The sequence below is a fragment of the Phyllobates terribilis genome, unplaced genomic scaffold, assembly GCF_046119375.1.
Source record: "Phyllobates terribilis strain yellow unplaced genomic scaffold, ASM4611937v1 Scaffold_11__3_contigs__length_659146591, whole genome shotgun sequence".
In the NCBI taxonomy this organism is placed as follows: Eukaryota; Metazoa; Chordata; class Amphibia; order Anura; family Dendrobatidae; genus Phyllobates; species Phyllobates terribilis.
Window position 1 is genome coordinate 187,524,667 of NW_027362771.1, and position 21,463 is coordinate 187,546,129.

At 40.5% G+C, this 21,463-nt stretch overlaps 1 protein-coding gene across 12 annotated transcripts in view; it reads right to left on the minus strand.

The window, feature by feature from the left end:
* The window catches only part of NAV3 (neuron navigator 3), an 837,776-nt gene that overhangs the window by 248,181 nt on the left and 568,132 nt on the right, over positions 1-21,463 (minus strand). For all 12 annotated transcript variants that reach the window (XM_073651894.1, XM_073651888.1, XM_073651886.1 and 9 more), the window contains one exon: positions 3,432-3,504. In XM_073651894.1, coding sequence (XP_073507995.1) covers positions 3,432-3,504 — 73 coding nt within the window. The remainder of the gene's footprint in view (positions 1-3,431; positions 3,505-21,463) is intronic.

Genomic DNA, 21,463 nt, shown 5'->3' on the forward strand with positions numbered 1-21,463 from the left:
TTATTTTAAAGGAGCGATTGGCGCTTCTCAACATTTCTAAAAGTCCATATCAGCTGTGGTGTTCGGCAGATATATTACATACATAGCAGCATGCTATAAAAATAGTTAACTGCATTTTCTCATCTTAAATTTCAAGTGGTTTGCAATTGCATTCCATTCTGTGTTGATAAGGAATGTCTCTAAATACCAGTATCCTAAAGACAGCAAGACCACTATCTGAATATCAAGAATGATTCACACATATAGTATATGGTTCCAAACCCTTGTTTGTAATCACTGCAATAACAAACATTCACATTGCTCTTATAAGGTTTCTGTGGGAACTGAACCCACACCCTCTGGTTTGCAGCAGCTGAGCATTTCCCATCAGGATGCTTGGTGTCTACTTGTATCTTGTCCTGTGCTTTACATTTCCTTCTTAGATTCTATTCAATTAGCCGAATTGTGGAGCTAAAGAAGCAGCAGAGATAGCCATCACACCCAGGCACAGGTGTCGTAGGCCCAAGTTCCCATATGCCATATAAGATGCCACCAGTATACTGTAGCAGGTGTGGAGGAGTTGGTACAAATTTTACATTGGAGCCCAGGAACTTCAAGTTACCACAGGAGTTTCTGGATCATGGTGTCTCTTAAAGAAACCCTCACATAAAGTTTTTTTTTTACTAAATCTGTGTATATGTGAACGCACTGTAGTGTCAGTGTATTAATATACCCACCTATTGCCTTGTTCTCTAGGATTCAGCACCGTTCTTCTCCTCTTCTTAGTGACGTCACTGCTCTTCAGATTCTCCAGGTCTCGCTGTAAGCCTGTGGAGTGTCAGAAAGAGGCTCCATGGGCTTAAAAGAGACCCCCCGATTCATGCACAGAGGATAGAGTGACCTGGACAGTCTGTGACGTCACTGAGAAGAGAAACAGAGCGGTGCTGGATACCAGAAAAGGCAGCAGTGAGTATATTAACACACACACAAACTATACTACATTCACATACAGTTGAAACCAGAAGTTTACATACACTATATAAAAAGACACATATGTATGTTTTTCTCAATATCTGACATGAAATCAGAATAAACCTTTCCCGTTTTAGGTCAAATAGGATTGCCATAATTGTTAATATTTGCCAAATTCCAGAATAATGAGAGAGAGAGAATGTTTTAAGGCATTTTTATTACTTAGTTGGTCAAAATTTGGGCCCATTCCTCCTGACAAAACTGGTGTAACTGATCTAGGTTTATAGGTCGCCTTGCTCGGACCTGCCTTTTCAGATTTGCCCATAAATTTTCAATAGGATTGAGATCAGGGCTTTGTGATGGCCACTCCAAAACATTGACTTTGTTATCCTTAAGCCACTTTGTTACCATTTTGGCAGTATGCTTCGGGTCGTTGTCCATTTGGAAGACCCATTTCCGCTCCAGCTTTTACTTCCTGGCTGATGTCTTGAGATGTTGCTTCAGTATTGCCACATAATCTTCTTTTCTCATGATGCCATCTATTTTGTGAAGTGCACCAGTCCCTCCCGCAGAAAACAACCACACAACATGATGCTGCAACCCCCGTGTTTCACAGTTGGGATGGTGTTCTTAGGCTTCCAATTGTACTTGCGTATAATTGTTTGTACAGTTGAACGAGGCACCTTCAGGTATTTTGAAATTGTACCCAAGGATGAGCCAGACTTGTGCAAGTCCACAATTCTCTTCCTGATAACTTGGCTGATTTCTTTAGGGTTTCCCACGATGCTATACAAAGAAGCAGTGTGTTTCTGGTGTGCATTAACATACATCCACAGGTGTCTCTCTAATTAAGTCAGATGTTGCCAAAAAACAGAAGCTTGGAAACACATGACATCATCATATGGGCAGTCCAGAATTATTTAAAGGCATAGTAATCTTAGTGTATGTAAACTTTTGACTTTGCAGTAAGTAATAAAAAATGCCTTAAAACATTCTCTCTCTCATTATTCTGACATTTGGCAAATATTAAAAATGATGGTAATCCTAACTGACCTAAAAAGGGAAAGGTTTATTCTGATTTCATGTCAGATATTGAGAAAAACATGCATATGTGTCTTTTTATATAGTGTATGTAAACTTCTGGTTTCAACTGTACATTTATTAAAAATAACTTCATTAGAGTGCTTCTTTAACTTGGCTATAAATGCAATTATCATTACATTCCAAATTGTTTTAATTGTCATATGAACAAGTGAACAATTCTTTCCAATTTGCTCTATGACATAGGAACTATATAAAGGGGAATCCTCTCTCTGAATCCTTCTATTAGCTAGTAATGACCTGTGAGGAAGAGCACCCCCTACTCTGGTTGACTTGTGGATGTATGTATTACATTGGCAATCATTCTTGTGTAATACTATATTCTTCCAGCAACCCCTCCAAAAAAAAGAGTGGTTGCATGTATGGTGCTAAAATATTCAGGAGCTTTACATCTTGACCATCCCTTAAAAATACTGAGCTAGAAGAATCAATTTGGACTCGATCACTGAACAAAGAGCATGTCATGCATAGAATTTGCCACCTGTATGCCTCTTCTCTGTAAGTCTTCTCAGCCGCTCAGCAGAGCCAAGAGGACTCATAAGACACTTTCCTACTAAGCAAAACTGTTTCAATAAGTTAGTGGGACAGAATGGAAAGTAAGATCCTACTTCAAATAAAAAAATGAAAAGAAATGGAGGACCTTCCATGAATTATATAACAGTACAGATTATAAGTATTAAATTTGGAGATGGGGCATTGATCCAGGGAAGTAGTCTGATTGTCATATCTGGACTCAGGAAGGGATTTTTCACCTAATATGGGGCAATTAGAGTCTGGCTCATGGGGTTTCTGCCTTCCTTTGGATCAAAGTTAGAACTTAATCGACTTGAGTCTTAATTTAAACTTAAAACTATAAGAAGAAAAGGTTTTAATTCTCAAAATGAAAGAAAAATGACTTTTTGAACCTGCAAATTAGACATAATCAAATGATAAACTTGCTCTAGGTGACCATCTTTTATGGCTATATAGTATTAATTGCACCAAATGTATATTATTTTCCGTTGAGATCAACCTTTGCTCTGAGGACATGAGTAAGCAATAAGCATCTATCACTGGGTAGAATGAAAACCACTTTTATCGCTTTCCTACACGCTTTAGAGTTGGCAATGTTTAGTGCTGACACAACCTACTGCAGGCACCTTTAACAATGGAATTCCAAGGTCATCCAAGGTTTGAGTTATTTTAATAGTTCAGTATGTCTAGATTTCAGGACATAAAGTAAATTATTGATGTTAAAGCCAGTATAGATTTCAAGGACCATGAAATTATACTACTTCAAATGATAAATACCAATGCTTAGCAATGTAGATTATCTGCTTTTTAAATTATCAATGTGAAGGAGCCTGGAGACCATGCTAGTGTATAGTGGATTGTCTTACCTTCTGCAGAGAGTCCTTGCACATTAGCTCCTCGGGCTGCCAGAAAGTTCAGACAGATATCAACATTCTCAGTCTGCAACATGAAGGAAAATAAGTCACTTAGTGTTGCCTTATACAATGTGCCAGCCTGAAATTTACGTTACAAAGGCTGTGAATACTTCACATTCACCACAGTCATCATCAGTGTTTTACAGACAACATAGCTGCTAATTAGGAAACCCTTATAAAGCTTTTATTGTCAGCTGGAAAGCTTACCAAACAATTCATAAAGGCCAAATCCAGAATGGCATGCTGGGAGATCAGCAGTCCACCTACTTAATATAAAACCAAGTTTTACACAGCACAAGAAAGCAATGAAAGCGTCCATAGAAGACTTAACACTGTGTGTGTGTGCCTGGAAGAGAGCGGGGCTCTCAATGAATGGCCACACTGAACGGCTCTGCATGGGAAGTGTGCCAATGTACAATGGATGCTAGTGACAATGGAGGGGCTGGATTATGTACAACGCCGCTTTTCACTTTAGTCCAAAATATTCAAATAATTTGGCGTTCTATTAAGTACTACCATGATAAATCGAATTATTTCTGAGAATCTGAAGTCAATTGAAATTCTTTTAATTTTTCCATCCACATAGTTAAATTCATGAAGCATGGAATATCAAAAACACAGACCGCATATTACTCTTCTAAAACTCGGATGAAACCAATAATAAGCTAACAGGTCAGTGTTAATATTTCTGACAATTGCTTTTTAAATCAACCACTGGCATTTTAGCTTCAATTTTCATTCCGAATGTTGCCAATGGGTCATTATTAGTGAAGGATGGCTGGGTTCAGATTGGCCATATTGAAAAATGTGCCAGACTAGTCTGCAAATTGCGGACATGAGTGGCTCAGTTTGCAGCCCTGTTTAATCGACTGCATAGTGGAAGGGTTCAAGAGCTGCCTTTACATTAAGTATACTATTCTGGACCATAAAATGGGACAGATTAGTTCATGCTGTGATATTTTAACCCCGTGGGTCACTAGTCCATGTGGAAAATCAGCCATGTGCACTAACACACTGGCTATAATGGGTTTGTGTGCTCTCTGAGTGTTGTACATGGTGAACGTGGATAGAATAAAGGCTTGTTTGAACGAGTCCTAAATGTAAATTTTGATGATAAGAATACAGAATGAAACGCTAATGCTAATAATTGAAACAAGAGGAGTTCCTTGATGTAGAAAGTAAATTGACTTCATGATTTAAAATATGTAGGCCATGATTCATCAAGGTGTTGTCACGGGGTTACCGCAACGGGGTGGAGCCAGAAGACCGCAGCGTCTGATGGCTCCTACTCTGGCTCCGAGAAGAGCACTTCTCCTTCATTTTAAAACATGTTTTATTTCTTCTGGCAGAACAGGGATTAAAAGGCCATGTTGGAAATCCCTGTTCTCACAGCTGAGCTTGGTTAGCCACTCCTATTCATTTATAATCTGGGCTCTGATACTAATCCTTGTCAGAGCTAGCATTTGCTGCATGGCTAACGGAGGGAAAGGAGTTCTAATGAGAAGGAGAGTTGGAGGAATTATTAGTGACTGTTGTTTGGTTTGTACAGTACAGACCAAAAGTTTGGACACACCTTCTTATTTAAAGATTTTTCTGTGTTTTCATCTTTTCATGACTATGAAAATTGTACATTCACACTGAAGGCATCAAAACTATGAATTAACACATGTGAAATTATATACTTAACAAAAAAGTGTGAAACAACTGAAAATATGTCTTATATTCTAGGTTCTTCAAAGTAGCCACCTTTTGCTTTGATGACTGCTTTGCACACTCTTGGCATTCTCTTCAAGAGCTTCAAGAGGTAGTCACCGGAAATGGTCTTCCAACAATCTTGAAGGAGTTACCAGAGATACTTACCACTTGTTGGCCCTTTTGCCTTCACTCTGCGGACCAGCTCACCCGAAACCATCAGGTCTGGTAACTGTGGAGGCTAGGTCATCTGGTGTAGCACCCCATCACTCTCCTTCTTGGTCAAATAGCCCTTACACAGCCTGGAGGTGTGTTTGGGGTCATTGTCATGTTGAAAAATAAATGATGGTCCAACTAAACGCAAACCGGGTGGAATAGCATGCCGCTGCAAGATGCTGTGGTAGCCATGCTGGTTCAGTATGCCTTCAATTTTGAATAAATCCCCAAGAGTGTCACCAGCAAAGCACCCCCACACCATCACACCTCCTCCTCCATGCTTCACGGTGGGAACCAGGCATGTAGAGTTCATCCGTTCACCTTTTCTGCGTCGCACAAAGACACGGTGGTTGGAACCAAAGATCTCAAATTTGGACGCATCAGACCAAAGCACAGATTTCCACTGGTCTAATGTCCATTCCTTGTGTTCTTTAGCCCAAACAAGTCTCTTCTGCTTGTTGCCTGTCCTTAGCAGTGGTTTCCTGGCAGCTATTTTACCATGAAGGCCTGCTGCACAAAGTCTCCTCTTAACAGTTATTGAAGAGATGTGTCTGCTGCTAGAACTCTGTGTGGCATTGACCTGGTCTCTAATCTGAGCAACTGTTAACCTGCAATTTCTGAGGCTGGTGACTCAGATAAACTTATCCTCAGAAGCAGAGGTGACTCTTGGTCTTCCTTTCCTGGGGCGGTCCTCATGTGAGCCAGTTTCTTTGTAGCACTTGATGGCTTTTGCAACTGCACTTGGGGACAATTTCAAAGTTTTCCCAATTTTGAGCGCTGACTGACCTTCATTTCATAAAGTAATGATGGCCATTCGTTTTTCTTTACTTAGCTGCTTTTTTCTTGCCATAATACAAATTCTAACAGTCTATTCAGTAGGACTATCAGCTGTGCATCAACCAGACTTCTGCACAACACAACTGATGGTCCCAACCCCATTTATAAGGCAAGAAATCCCACTTATTAAACCTGACAGGGCACACCTGTGAAGTGGAAATCATTTCCGGTGACTACCTCTTGAAGCTCATCAAGAGAATGCCAAGAGTGTGCAAAGCAGTCATCAAAGCAAAAGGTGGCTACTACGAAGAACCTAGAATATAAGACATAGTTTCAGTTGTTTCACACTTTTTTGTTAAGTATATAATTCCACATGTGTTAATTCATAGTTTTGATGCCTTCAGTGTGAATGTACAATTTTCATAGTCATGAAAATACAGAAAAATCTTTAAATGAGAAGGTGTGTCCAAACTTTTGGTCTGTACTGTATGTGTGGGAATTCCTTATCCTTCTCCATTTTGGTTTCCTCTGTTATATGTGAGTGAATATTTTGTGTGCCTGGAGTTTTCTGTTAAATCCTGTCTGTGTAGCCTTTTTTGTCGTGTTGGTGTACTACGGTGCACAGTAGCGCCCCCTTCCCTTGGTGGGGGAGGAGAACAGATGGAGGGCTAAGTCAGCAGTTAGTGCGAGAGCGGAGGCCCTGGCATCCTCACCTTCAGAGGTATCCCGGGGAATAGGGCGAGCCCCCTAGTGCTAGGGACAGAGTAGGAGCACCTGTTTCCTGGTCACCCAACAGCTGTGTCGTGACAGGTGTTTTCGCTAGTTTTCTAGTGTAAAACATTTTGAACGGTGGCATAATTTTTGGTGTTTTTATGCCAGTCCTGGCCAACCCTGTTAAAATGGCGCACCATGGTCGAATGTGGTGTGGCAAAGTCCACCCAGAAATTTTTTCAAAAATTACATGTAACCTTATACCAGAAATGTATTTCAGTCCTTGACTGCAGTAACATTTCTGGTGAGGTGCACTCCAGTTATAAGATGTGCCTAATTCATTAAGTGCAGCTGCTGCGAACCTCTTAATGAATTAGGCACATCGTACTCCTTCCTGCCTGTCATTATCAAATGCTAGTCTTAATGGATCAGGCTCATAGGCTTGAAAGCACTATCTACGTAGAGTTTATACATTGTCTCTTAGTGTTCATCCAATAATAAAAAAACATACATAGGTCAACAGTCTTTCACGGAAAATGGAAGTGAATATGTATAGTCCCAAATTACTCTGCCCACTAGGGAACGGAATGAATGTATTCCTTACAAAGTGCTGATATCAAAGTAATTATAATGAGAAAAATATTATTCTTCTTTTCATATGATACTACTGAAAAGACTTTATTAACTCATGTTAGGACATAACATCAGTACATATATCAAACCACACCACAATTGGGACAGATTACATCTAGTTCATTTTAAATCCCATTTTTGCTGTGGTTACTTCCCTATGAACCTTTGAAAAATAGGTTTAACAGCCAACAGTTCCCTTATTTAGTCACTTCTTCAATGTGCAAACAGTTCAACAGTTATCTAAAAGAAACTTATTTTTTTATTTTTACTTTCAGTTAATTTTTAAGGGGAAAGTATAATTTTTGTTACAAATAATTTTCAATAATTAAAATGTAAAAATATTGTTCTATCATATATATTTTCTGATTGTAGAATTTTTATTCTGTTTTATGAATATGATCATAGGGCATTCATCTTGCCTGAGCTTTTATTAACAGCATTTTGAGATACAGTGGTACTTGAAAGTTTGTGAATTCTTCAGAATTTTCCTTATTTCTGCATAGGTTTTACTTAAAACTATGTCACGTTTTCCCACAAGTCATAAATGAAGATAAAGGGAACCAAATGGAACAAATATAAGACTTTGCAATTTTTTAAATGCGGAAAATAATCCAACATCATCATGTCTATGAGTGGCAAAAGTATCTGAACCTTGAGGATTAGCAGATAAATTGAAGGTAAAATTAGAGTCTTGGGTTATCAATAGTATAACAATTAGGTGTGAGTGGGAGGCCTGTTTTATTTAAATCTAATTTAGATCTAACAAAATTTGGTCTTCACAACACGTTTGTGGAAGTGTATCAAGGCACAAACAATGGATATTTCTGAGGACCTCAGAAGAAGAGTTACTGATTCACATCAGGCTGGAAAAAGTATAGAGTCCACCAACTCACAGCAAGACAGATTGTGTACAACTGACGGAAATTCAGGACTACTTTTACACTTCACAGGAGTGGTCGACCAACAACGATCTCTCCAAAAGCAAGGCTTATACGGTAATAGTTTGCGAAGTAAAAAAGGAAAAAAGGGTAACCTCTAAGCAACTAAAAGCCTCTTTTACAACAGCTAATGTCAATGTTCATGAGTCCACCATCAGGAGGACACTGAATAACAAAGGTATGCATGGCAGGGTTGCAAGAAGAAAGCCACTGCTCTCCAAAACAAATGTTGATGCTCATCTGCAGTTTGCTAAAAATCACCTGAGAAAACCAAAAGGCTATTGCAGAAATGAGACAAAAATAGAGCTTCTTGGTTTAAATAAGAGTCCTTATGTTTGGGAACGAACAACATTAAATTACAACAAAATAACTCATACCGTCTCTGAAACACGATGGTGGTTTGGACATGTTTTGCTGCATCTGGGCAGGACAGGTTGCCATCATTGTTGGAACAATAAATTATACCAGCAAATTTCCATATTCCTCCCCTCCCCTGCACGTCACAGGGCCATGTGACGTGCACTCTTAGTGTTCACATCCCGCACATGCGTAAAGCGCCTCTACAGTGAGGCACGCTTTATTTGCTTCCGGCTCCATTTACCCTGCAGTGGTCTATTGCGCAGGCGCCGGGGAAGTCACTGTGACTTCCGTTCCAGTGACCTCCAGTGTGCGCAACAAGAAGGTTTGGTCCCCACTTCCTCTCAGCATCCTGATAGTTAGGAACCATACTGTATATACAGTGGATATGGAAAATATTCAGACCCCTTTAACATTTTCACTCTTTATTCATTGCAGCCATTTGGTAAATTCTAAAAATTTCATTTTTTTTCTCATTAAAATACAATCTGCACCCCATCTTGACTGAAAAAAAAACAGAAATATAGAAATTTTTGCAAATTTATTAAAAAATAAAAACTGAAATATCACATGGTCATAAGTATTCAGACCCTTTGCTCAGTATTGAGTAGAAGCACCCTTTTGAGCTAGTACAGCCATGAGTCTTCTTGGGAATGATGCAACAAGTTTCTCACACCTGGATTTGGAGATCCTCTGCCATTTTTCCTTGCAGATCCTCTCCAGTTTTGTCAGGTTGGATGGTGAACGTTGGTGGACAGCCATTTTCAGGTCTCTCCAGAGATGCTCAATTGGGTTTAGGTCAGGGCTCTGGCTGGGCCAGTCAAGAATGGTCACAGAGTTGTTCTGAAGCCACTCCTTTGTTATTTTAGCTGTGTGATTAGGGTCATTGTCTTGTTGGAAGATGAACCTTCGGTCAAGTTTGAGGTCCTGAGCACTCTGGAAGAGGTTTTCATCCATAATATCGCTGTACTTGGCCGCATTCATGTTTCCTTCAATTGCAACCAGTCGTCCTATCCCTTCAGCTGAAAAACACCCCCATAGCATGATGCTGCCACCACCATGTTTCACTGTTGGGATTGTATTGGGCAGGTGATGAGCAGTGCCTGGTTTTCTCCACACATAACGCTTAGAATTATCTCAAAAAGCTCTATTTCCGTCTCATCAGACCAGTGTATCTTCTTTCTCATAGTCTGGGAGTCCTTCATGTGTTTTTGAGCAAACTCTATGCAGGCTTTCATATGTCTTGCACTGAGGAGAGGCTTCTGTCAGGCCACTTTGCCATAAAGGCCCGACTGGTAGAGGGCTGCAATGATAGTTGACTTTGTGGAACTTTCTCCCATCTCCCTACTGCATCTCTGGAGCTCAGCCACAGTGATCTTGGGGTTCCTCTTTACCTCTCTCACCAAGGCTCTTCTCCCACCATTGCTCAGTTTGGGTGGACGGCCAGGTCTAGGAAGACTTCGGGTGGTCTCAAACTTCTTCCATTTAAGGATTATGGAGGCCACTGTGCTCTTAGGAACCTTGAGTAATGCAGAAATTCTTTTGTAACCTTGGCCAGATCTGTGCCTTGCCACAATTCTGTGTCTGAGCTCCTTGGGCAGTTCCTTTGAGCTCATGATTCTCATTTGGTCTGACATGCACTGTGAGCTGTGAGGTCTTAAATATACAGGTGTGTGCCTTTCCAAATCAAGTCTTATCAGTTTAATTTAACACAGCTGGACTCCAATGAAGGAGTAGAACCATCTTAAGGAGGATCACAAGGAAATGTGTCTGAGCAAAGGGTCTGAATACTTACGACCATGTGATATTTCAGTTTTCTTTTTTAATAAATTTGCAAATATTTCTACATTTCTGTTTTTTTCAGTCAAGATGGGGTGCAGAGTGTACTTTAATGAGAAAAAAAATGAACTTTTTAGAATTTACCAAATGGCTGCAATGAAACAAAGAGTGAAAAATTGAAAGGGGTCTGAATACTTTCCGTACCCACTGTATATACATACAGTCGCTGGAGCGGAAGTCACAGTGACTCACCGGCGCCTGCGCAATAGACCACTGCAGGGTAAATGGAGCCGGAAGCAAAAAAAAGTGCTCCTGATGTTAGCGGCGCTTTGCGCATGCGTGGCATGTGAACAAGAAGAGTGCACGTCACAGGGCCCTGTGACGTGCAGGGGAAGGGAGGAATGTTTTTCCCTTATTATATGCTAAATGTAAAACATGGTTGATTCACAGATCAGACAACCCAGTGAGATAATTTCCTGCATTTAAGAATGTATAGCCTATCACCAATTCAAGAATTTCTATGGGGATCCTATCATCCCTGCTATGCTAGGAAATTGTCATCAAAACATCTGAAAGTTTGCTACAGTTGGTATAATTTATCATAGTGTATGCCACAAAAGTGCATAAATTACAACAAAAATGTCTTTGATGGGAGTACATTCCTTGCGGTGGGGCACAGCAGCTATGATGCACTAAACTTAATAAGAGGCCCAAACGTCATAAACAAATTGGCGCGTCTCGCTCCTCCACACTGTTCATCAAGACTGCCGCACAAAACAACAGTCTTGATGAATTCAGGCCTAAGTCTTCATCTTAACATCTCTTATGTTTGAAAATAATTGCACATTTATTAAGTAATGGAAATATTATTATTTTTATTGTACATACAGATGTGTAGGTCCTCCATTCACAGCTCTGCACCACACGGGATTTTAGGATTTATGTTTAGAAGTTATAAAGCATCATGGAAACAGTGGGGAACAGCAGCTGCAGTCCTTGGACGTTATCCAGCTATGTTTTTTGTCCTCTCTTTATACAAGAGACTATAATAAACAGTATGTCTTTTATATACTATACGCACTTCATGGAGGGAGCCGAACCTGTGTTAACAGGAGTGAGACATCACTCACAAGGTTTACACATTAGCTGCTCTTGTGATCTAAAAGCCTTTCCTGGAGCCAAAAATTAATAACTATTTCTAAAGCCAGGTACGGAAAAAAATGGAGGGCTTTTACCCTCTAAAAGACATTGAATAATAGAAATGTGCAGATTTACAGACTGAAGGGTTAACTCATGAATATTGATTAACTTTACAACATTTCATCCGTTTTCTAATTAAAAAAAAATACTATACAGTATGAATAACTGAATATAATTGCATATAAATTATTTTGTATGTGCAAAATATGGCTGGAGCTATAGACCAGGAAAGATAAAATATACCAAAAAAATCGATAACATGGAGAATATTAATTTATAAGATAAGCAGAGTTCTATGAATAACAAATACTGCCTTATATTACATTACTGGAATTTTTAAAAAATTGTTGGCTTATCTCTGGGAATAGGATAAATTACATAGTAGATTGACAAAACCAAAACAGAAACAAAATAAATAAATACCCTGCTGTAAATAAGTAAAAGCAATAGTGCATATAAATAACATTGGTTTCTACGCTTTTTTTGATCAAAAATGGTGTTTACTAAGTACCCAAAGGTATTTATATGAACTATTGCTTTTACTTATTTACAGCAGGGTATTTATTTATTTTGTTTCTGTTTTGGTTTTGTCTGTTTCTCGGCCAGTCTGAACATGCTTCTATTTTGCATGCATACCAACTTGACTCCAGTTAATTTCTTTCGGTTGTTTACATATTAGATTGGTGGAGTTCTGACTTTTAGAACCCACTCCAATCAGCTATTGGTAGAGGCAGTACATTTGCTGGTTTTATAGCATCTATTCAATATATCGTTCCTTTGTTACAAGATATTGTATCATAGCTGATAAGACCCCCACCAATCTAATATTGATAACTTATCCTAATGAGAAGACATCAATTTGTAAAAACTGGGTGACCCCTTTAAATGTGCTCTATGAGAAGAGAAGAAAATATATTAAAAAAGAAAATGTCATAAATAAATTCCTAAATACCTTTAGTTAGTAAGTTACACACATTATGCCCAGGGTGGCAATCACCAAAGTACATAAAAATGGCTGACATCTTGTTATACTGATGAAAACCTACCCTAGAATCTTACCAGGCAAGTTCCTGTGATTATGTGCCATAGGAAGTTCTGCCCCCTCCATGTGTTAGAAGATGTTCTCCTAGTAAATATTTTGATCTAAAACGACATATATCTGGAGTGCTGGGGTAAGAAGAGGCTTCATACACAGTCTTATCTAATACTGATAAGACCAGGGGTGTTGAGGTAGGAAGAGGCTGCTCAAACTGCTGTCCATTCTGTAACTGCAGATACGAGGGGCGCTGAGGTGAGTAGAGCCTGTTTACACTGCTGTCCACAATGTCTTTTTGATCTAATACTGGAGACACCAGGGATGGGAGATATGAAGAGGCTACACACTGCTGTCTATCCTGTGTTTCTGATGTAATTGGAGATGCCAGGACTGCTGAGGTAGGAAGAGGCCGCTCATACTGCTGTGCACCCTGTCTATCTCATCTAATACTGGAGACACCAGGGATGCTGAGATATGAAGAGGCTGCTCATACTGCTGTGCACCCAGTCTATCTCATCTAATACTGGAGACACCAGGGATGCTGAGATATGAAGAGGCTGCTCATACTGCTGTGCACCCTGTCTATCTCATCTAATACTGGAGACACCAGGGATGCTGAGATATGAAGAGGCTGCTCATACTGCTTTGCACCCTGTCTTTCTGACCTAACACCGGAGATACCAGGGATGCTGAGATATGAAGAGGATGCTCATACTGCTGTGCACCCGGTCTATCTCATCTAATACTGGAGACACCAAGGATGCTGAGATATGAAGAGGCTGCTCATACTGCTGTGCACCCAGTCTATCTCATCTAATACTGGAGACACCAGGGATGCTGAGATATGAAGAGGCTGCTCATACTGCTGTGCACCCTGTCTATCTCATCTAATACTGGAGACACCAGGGATGCTGAGATATGAAGAGGCTGCTCATACTGCTGTGCACCCTGTCTATCTCATCTAATACTGGAGACACCAGGGATGCTGAGATATGAAGAGGCTGCTCATACTGCTTTGCACCCTGTCTTTCTGACCCAACACCGGAGATACCAGGGATGCTGAGATATGAAGAGGATGCTCATACTGCTGTGCACCCTGTCTATCTCATCTAATACTGGAGACACCAGGGATGCTGAGATATGAAGAGGCTGCTCATACTGCTGTGCACCCTGTCTATCTCATCTAATACTGGAGACACCAGGGATGCTGAGATATGAAGAGGCTGCTCATACTGCTTTGCACCCTGTCTTTCTGACCTAACACCGGAGATACCAGGGATGCTGAGATATGAAGAGGATGCTCATACTGCTGTGCACCCTGTCTATCTGATCTAATACTGGAGACACCAGGGATGCTGAGATATGAAGAGGCTGCTCATACTGCTGTGCACCCAGTCTTTCTGATCTAACACTGGAGATACCAGGGATGCTGAGATATGAAGAGACACCAGGGATGCTGAGATATGAAGAGGCTGCTCATACTGCTGTGCACCCTGTCTATCTGATCTACTACTGGAGACACCAGGGATGCTGAGATATGAAGAGGCTGCTCATACTGCTGTGCACCCTGTCTATCTGATCTAACACTGGAGACATCAGGGATGCTGAGATATGAAGAGTCTGCTCATACTGCTGTGCACCCTGTCTTTCTGATCTAACACTGGAGACACCAGGGATGCAGAGATATGATGAGGCTGCTCATACTGCTGTGCACCCTGTCTTTCTGATCTAACACTGGAGACACCAGGGATGAGATATGAAGAGACACCAGGGATGCTGAAATATGAAGAGGCTGCTCATACTGCTGTGCACCCAGTCTTTCTGATCTAACACTGGAGACACCAGGGATGCTGAGATATGATGAGGCTGCTCATACTGCTGTGCACCCTGTCTTTCTGATCTAACACTGGAGACATCAGGGATGCTGAGATATGAAGAGACACCAGGGATGCTGAGATATGAAGAGGTTGCTCATACTGCTGTGTACCCTGTCTATCTGATCGAATACTGGAGATACCAGGGATGCTGAGATGTGAAGAGGTTGCTCATACTGCTGTGCACCCTGTCTATCTGATCTAATACTGGAGACACCAGGGATGCTGAGATATGATGAGACTGCTCATACTGCTGTGCACCCTGTCTTTCTGATCTAATACTGGAGACACCAGGGATGCTGAGATATGAAGAGGTTGCTCATACTGCTGTGCAAACTGTCTATCTGATCTAATACTGGAGACACCAGGGATGCTGAGTTATGAAGAGGCTGCTCATACTGCTGTGCACCCTGTCTTTCTGATCTAATACTGGAGACACCAAGGCTGCTGAGATATGAAGAGTCTGCTCATACTGCTGTGCACCCTGTCTTTCTGATCTAATACTGGAGACACCATGGATGCTGAGATATGATGAGGCTGCTCATACTGCTGTGCACCCTGTCTTTCTGATCTAACACTGGAGACACCAGGGATGAGATATGAAGAGACACCAGGGATGCTGAAATATGAAGAGGCTGCTCATACTGCTGTGCACCCAGTCTTTCTGATCTAACACTGGAGACACCAGGGATGCTGAGATATGATGAGGCTGCTCATACTGCTGTGCACCCTGTCTTTCTGATCTAACACTGGAGACATCAGGGATGCTGAGATATGAAGAGACACCAGAGATGCTGAGATATGAAGAGGTTGCTCATACTGCTGTGCACCCTGTCTATCTGATCTAATACTGGAGATACCAGGGATGCTGAGATGTGAAGAGGTTGCTCATACTGCTGTGCACCCTGTCTATCTGATCTAATACTGGAGACACCAGGGATGCTGAGATATGATGAGACTGCTCATACTGCTGGGCACCCTGTCTTTCTGATCTAATACTGGAGACACCAGGGATGCTGAGATATGAAGAGGTTGCTCATACTGCTGTGCAAACTGTCTATCTGATCTAATACTGGAGACACCAGGGATGCTGAGTTATAAAGAGGCTGCTCATACTGCTGTGCACCCTGTCTTTCTGATCTAATACTGGAGACACCAAGGATGCTGAGATATGAAGAGTCTGCTCATACTGCTGTGCACCCTGTCTTTCTGATCTAATACTGGAGACACCATGGATGCTGAGATATGAAGAGGCTGCTCATACTGCTGTGCACACTGTCTGTCTGATCTAACACTGGAGACACCAGGGATGCTGAGTTATGAAGAGGCTGCTCATACTGCTGTGCATCCTGTCTTTTTGATCTAATACGGGAGACACCATGGATGCTGAGATATGAAAAGGCTGCTCATACTGCTGTGCACACTGTCTGTCTGATCTAACACTGGAGACACCAGGGATGCTAGGTAAGAATAGGCAGCTCATACTGCTGTGCACCCTGTCTTTCTGATCTAATACTGGAGACACCAGGGATGCTGAGATCTAGAATGCTGAAGTAAGAAGAGGCTGGTGACATTGATGTCCACCCTGTCTCATCTAGTCTTGTAGGTACCTGGGGTACTGAGGTAAGAAGAAGCTGCTCACACTGCAGAGGCAGAGATTTTTCATTTTTGAGCTTTGTTTTTTTTCACCTCTTCTTCCAAGAGCCATCATTTTATATTTTTCCTTAACCACAGCTGTGGGAGAGCTTGCTTTTTTGTGAGCAGAGTTGTACAGTCATGGCCAAAAGTATTGAGAATGAGACAAGTAGTAATTTTTCCAAAGTTTACTGCTTCACTTTTTGTAATGGCAATTTGCATATACTCCTGAATGTCAAAGAGTGATCAGCTTAACAGCAATTACTGTACTTGCAAAGTCAATATTTGCCCAGAAAATGAACTTTAACCCCCAAAACACATTTCAACATCATTGCAGTCCTGCCTTAAAAGGAGCAGCTAACATTGTTTTAGTGATTGATCGCCAGCCCTGTCCTCATCAACACCCACACCTGTGTTAATGGATCAATCAGTCATGATTAAGTAAGAATGACATCACTGGACACTTTAAAAGGAGGCTGGTTCTTGGTATCATTGTTTCTCTTCAGTTAACCATGGTTATCTCTAAAGAAACACGTGCAGCCATCATTGCACTGCACAAAAATGGCCTAACAGGGAAGAGTATCGCAGCTACAAAGATTGCACCTCAGTCAACAATCTATCGCATCATCAAGAACTTCAAGGAGAGAGCTTCCATTGTTGTCAAAAAGGCTCCAGGTTGCCCAAGAAAGACCAGCAAGCGCCAGGACCGTATCTTAAAACTGTTTCAGCTGCGGGATCGGACTACCAGCAGTGCCGAGCTTGCTCAGGAATGGCAGCAGGCTGGTGTGAGTGCTTCTGCACGCACTGTGAGGCGGAGACTCTTTGAGCAAGGGCTGGTTTCAAGGAGGGCAGCAAAGAAGCCACTTCTCTCCAGAAAAAACATCAGGGACCGACTGATATTGTGCAAAAGGTACAGGGAGTGGACTGCTGAGGACTGGGGCAAAGTCATTTTCTCTGATGAATCCCCTTTTCGATTGTTTGGGACATCTGGAAAACAGCTTATTCGGAGAAGAAGAGGTGAGCGCTACCACCAGTCTTGTCTCATGCCAACTGTAAAGCATCCTGAAACCATTCATGTGTGGGGTTGCTTCTCAGCCAAGGGAATCGGCTCACTCACAGTCTTGCCTAAAAACACAGCCATGAATAAAGAATGGTACCAGAATGTCCTCCAAGAGCAACTTCTCCCAACCGTCCAAGAGCAGTTTGGCGCCCAACAATGCCTTTTCCAGCATGATGGAGCACCTTGCCATAAAGCAAAGGTGATAACTAAATGGCTCATGGAACAAAACATAGAGATTTTGGGTCCATGGCCTGGAAACTCCCCAGATCTTAATCCCATTGAGAACTTGTGGTCAATCATCAAGAGACGGGTGGACAAACAAAAACCAACAAATTCTGGCAAAATGCAAGCATTGATTATGCAAGAATGGACTGCTATCAGTCAGGATTTGGTCCAAAAGTTGATTGAGAGCATGCCAGGGAGAATTACAGAGGTCTTGAAGAAGAAGGGGCAACACTGCAAATATTGACTTGCTGCATTAACTCATTCTAACTGTCAATATAACCTATTGGTACTCATAATATGATTGCAATTATATTTCTGTATGTGATATAAACATCAGACAAACACTAATAAAAACCAGAGGCCGGCAGATCATGTGAAAATATAATTTTGGTGTCATTCTCAATACTTTTGGCCATGACTGTACTTTTGAATGACGCCATTAATTTTACCATAAAATGTAGTGAAAAAAGTGAAGTGAAGTGGTGAATGCAATTTTGCCATTGTTTTTTGGGGTTTGTTTTTTACAGCGGTCATTGTGCAGTAAAAATGACCTGGCATGTCAGTATGATTAGATTTAGAAAATCGACAGGCACAACCCATATATAATCTCTAAGTGCTACATGCTAGCATAGCAAAACACATGTACCAAAGGGCTATATATATAATTGCAGTGCACATTATTTGGTATCATGAAAAATGCAATTTAATTAAAGCTTCATTGCAAAATACAAGGAAACAACTTAAAATAGTTAAGAATGTTAAAAAAAAAACACTAGTATGTTATACACAAAAATAAAACTGGCTCTCCATGGTATGTGACAAGCATGATCACCTGCTTTGATTATGCAAAGGTCCCTGGCCATCACAAGAAAATATAAGTGTCACACGGTATAATGAGCAATTATGTAGTGCAACAAGGTATATGCATATATTAAAACTGATCTAACAAAAAAAAAAGATTCATGCAAAATCTATCGTCAAACAATTAGTTTATTAGTGCAAAAAATAAGTACCATGGAAGATCACAGATATCTTAGGCGAAGTAAGGGGCCTGTATATCCCCACACATCGCTATATGACCCCTGAGGAAGCCACACGTGATGTAGCGATATGCGTGGTGACATACAGAAGTTTTGAAGCTTTAAGTAAATTGTGTTTTTCATTATACCCACTAGTGTGCATGTGTATAGTCTTTGGACTTTCCTTTTAGTATAGGTCATTATGATTATGATAATATTTTAGTAGTGCAAAAAAATTCTGAACCTTGAAAAAAAAATTGTGTTTTGTAGCCATTGAATGGGTGCGGCATGCCTGAGCTTGTTCAAGTTGCCCCATAACGACCTGTAATAAAAATGTTTATTACAGTTCTTAAGGGGTTAAGACTTTTTACTATAATTAACATAGAAAAGGAGCACAACTCCCAGCACCTCCTTGCAGATATCACAACACCAGAACATAACATGCAATTGTGTTTCAAACATGTAAGGACAGACTTGGAAAAAAAGTATTCAAAAGCAAAATTGTCTATATGGCTCAGAGCAGCCAATTACTTTGCAGCATTTATTTTCCAAGAGCACTACTAGAAATAAAACCTTCTCTGTGATTGGATGTTATGGGCAACAACTCTCCCAGTAGACGACGATTTAGACTTAGAACTACAGCCAAAATTCATCAGGTTTTTTTTTACCAATTTCCTGGCGTGAAACATGTTGCAATGTCGCTAAAGTTTGTGCAACTTAGTGCAAAGCTTTTGCAACTTATCACATTTTTGTGCCAGTTTCTGATAGGTGACAAAGTGGACGAAGCTTGGCCAGGACACAGCATGGCGTGGGGAAGGCTGCCGGGTTAATTCATGAAAATTTACGCCACTTCACTTTAGTGGCATGAATTAAGCGAGAAATGTACTCGAAAATAATTTCTGATGGAGGCTCACAGCAGTTGAAAGCATGTGTCTAATTCATTAAAGGGAATCTGTCAGCAGGTCTTGCTATTTAATCTGAGAGCAGTGTAATATAGTGGCAGAGACCCTGATTCCAGGGATGTATAACTTACTGGGCTACCTGATGTAGTTTTCATAGAATCCCTGCTCTGTCTAATGTAGATGTAGCAGAGCTAAGACTACTGCTTTGTGTATATCCCCACCCCTGACTGGCAGCTTCCTGTGTACACTGTGCATTGTCAGCAAGCTGCCAATTAGTGTGGGGGTGGAGTAACACTGATTAGTTGGTCTGCTCTGTCTGTGACAAGTAGTCCAGGCAGTGATGATCTCCTCCTGATAAAACACTGATTATATTAAAATTACAGCACACAGCCTAGTAAGTGACACAAACCTGGATTCAGAATCTTGTGCCCTATATTATGCTGCTCTCAGATTAAATAGAAAAAACCTGCTGATAGATTCCCTTTAATCCTTTGGAGCCTTCAGTGATACAGAGAGAGAGATATACAGTTGAAACCAGAAGTTTACATACACTATATAAAAAGACACATATGCATGTTTTTCTCAATATCTGACATGAAATCAGAATAAACCTTTCCCGTTTTAGGTCAATTAGGATTACCATAATTTTTAATATTTGCCAAATGCCAGAATAATGAAAAAGAGAGAATATTTTAAGGCATTTTTATTACTTACTGCAAAGTCAAAAGTTTACATACACTAAGATTACTATGCCTTTAAAAAATTCTGGACTGCCCATATGATGATGTCATGTGTTTGGAAACTTTTAGGCAACATCTTAAGTTAATTAGAGAAACACCTGTGGATGTATTTTAATGAACACCTGAAACACACTGCTTCTTTTCTCAGATATTGAGAAAAACATGCATATGTGTCTTTTTATATAGTGTATGTAAACTTCTGGTTTCAACTGTAGATAGATAGATAAATCGGCTGTAGTAATATTATCAGAGAATAAAAAAGTTGACTTGTTGACCAATTGTCAGGAACATGAGGTCTTACTATTTACAAAAAAGCCACATTTTCCCCTGACACAGTTATGATACATGAGGTCCAATGTATTTTACAACTGCAATGTAGCATACTTTCTCTGCTGTTCTAACAAGCATGCTAGATATTCCCATAGTATGTGTAGCAAGATCTGCATGTAACTATGTCTTGGGAATGCTGGGGTCTACTAAAGTAAAGTTCTACTGGTGCTCGCACCCTATGCAGAATTTATTTAAAAATGCCATCTATTTTAAAGCAAACAGGTGCAGTATCATACAACCCCTCCGTAACTCTGTAGCATCCTGCACTACTGAACTACAACCCCGGGCAAAAATTATGGAATCACCGGGCTCGGAGGATGTTCATTCAGTTGTTTAATGTTGTTGAAAAAAAGCAGATCACAGACATGGCACAAAACTAAAGTCATTTAAAATGGCAACTTTATGGCTTTAAGAAAAACTAAAAGAAATCAAGATAAAAAATGTGGTACTCAGTAAGGGTATTTTTTTTCAGACCAAGCAGAGGGAAAAAATTATGGAGTCACTCAATTCTGAGGAAAAAATTATGGAATCACCCTGTAAATTTTCATTTCCAAAACTAACACCTGCATCAAATTAGATCTGCTCGTTAGTCTTTATCTAAAAAGGAGTGATCACACCTTGGAGAGCTGTTGCACACAGTGGACTGACATGAATTATGGCTCCAACACAAGAGATGTTAATTGAAACAAAGGAGAGGATTATCAAACTCTTAAAAGAAGGTAAATCATCACGCAATGTTGCAAAAGATGTTGGTTGTTCACAGTCAGCTGTGTCTAAAATCTGGACCAAATACATACAACATGGGAAGGTTGTTAAAGGCACTGGTAGACCAAGGAAGACATCAAAGCGTCAAGATCGGA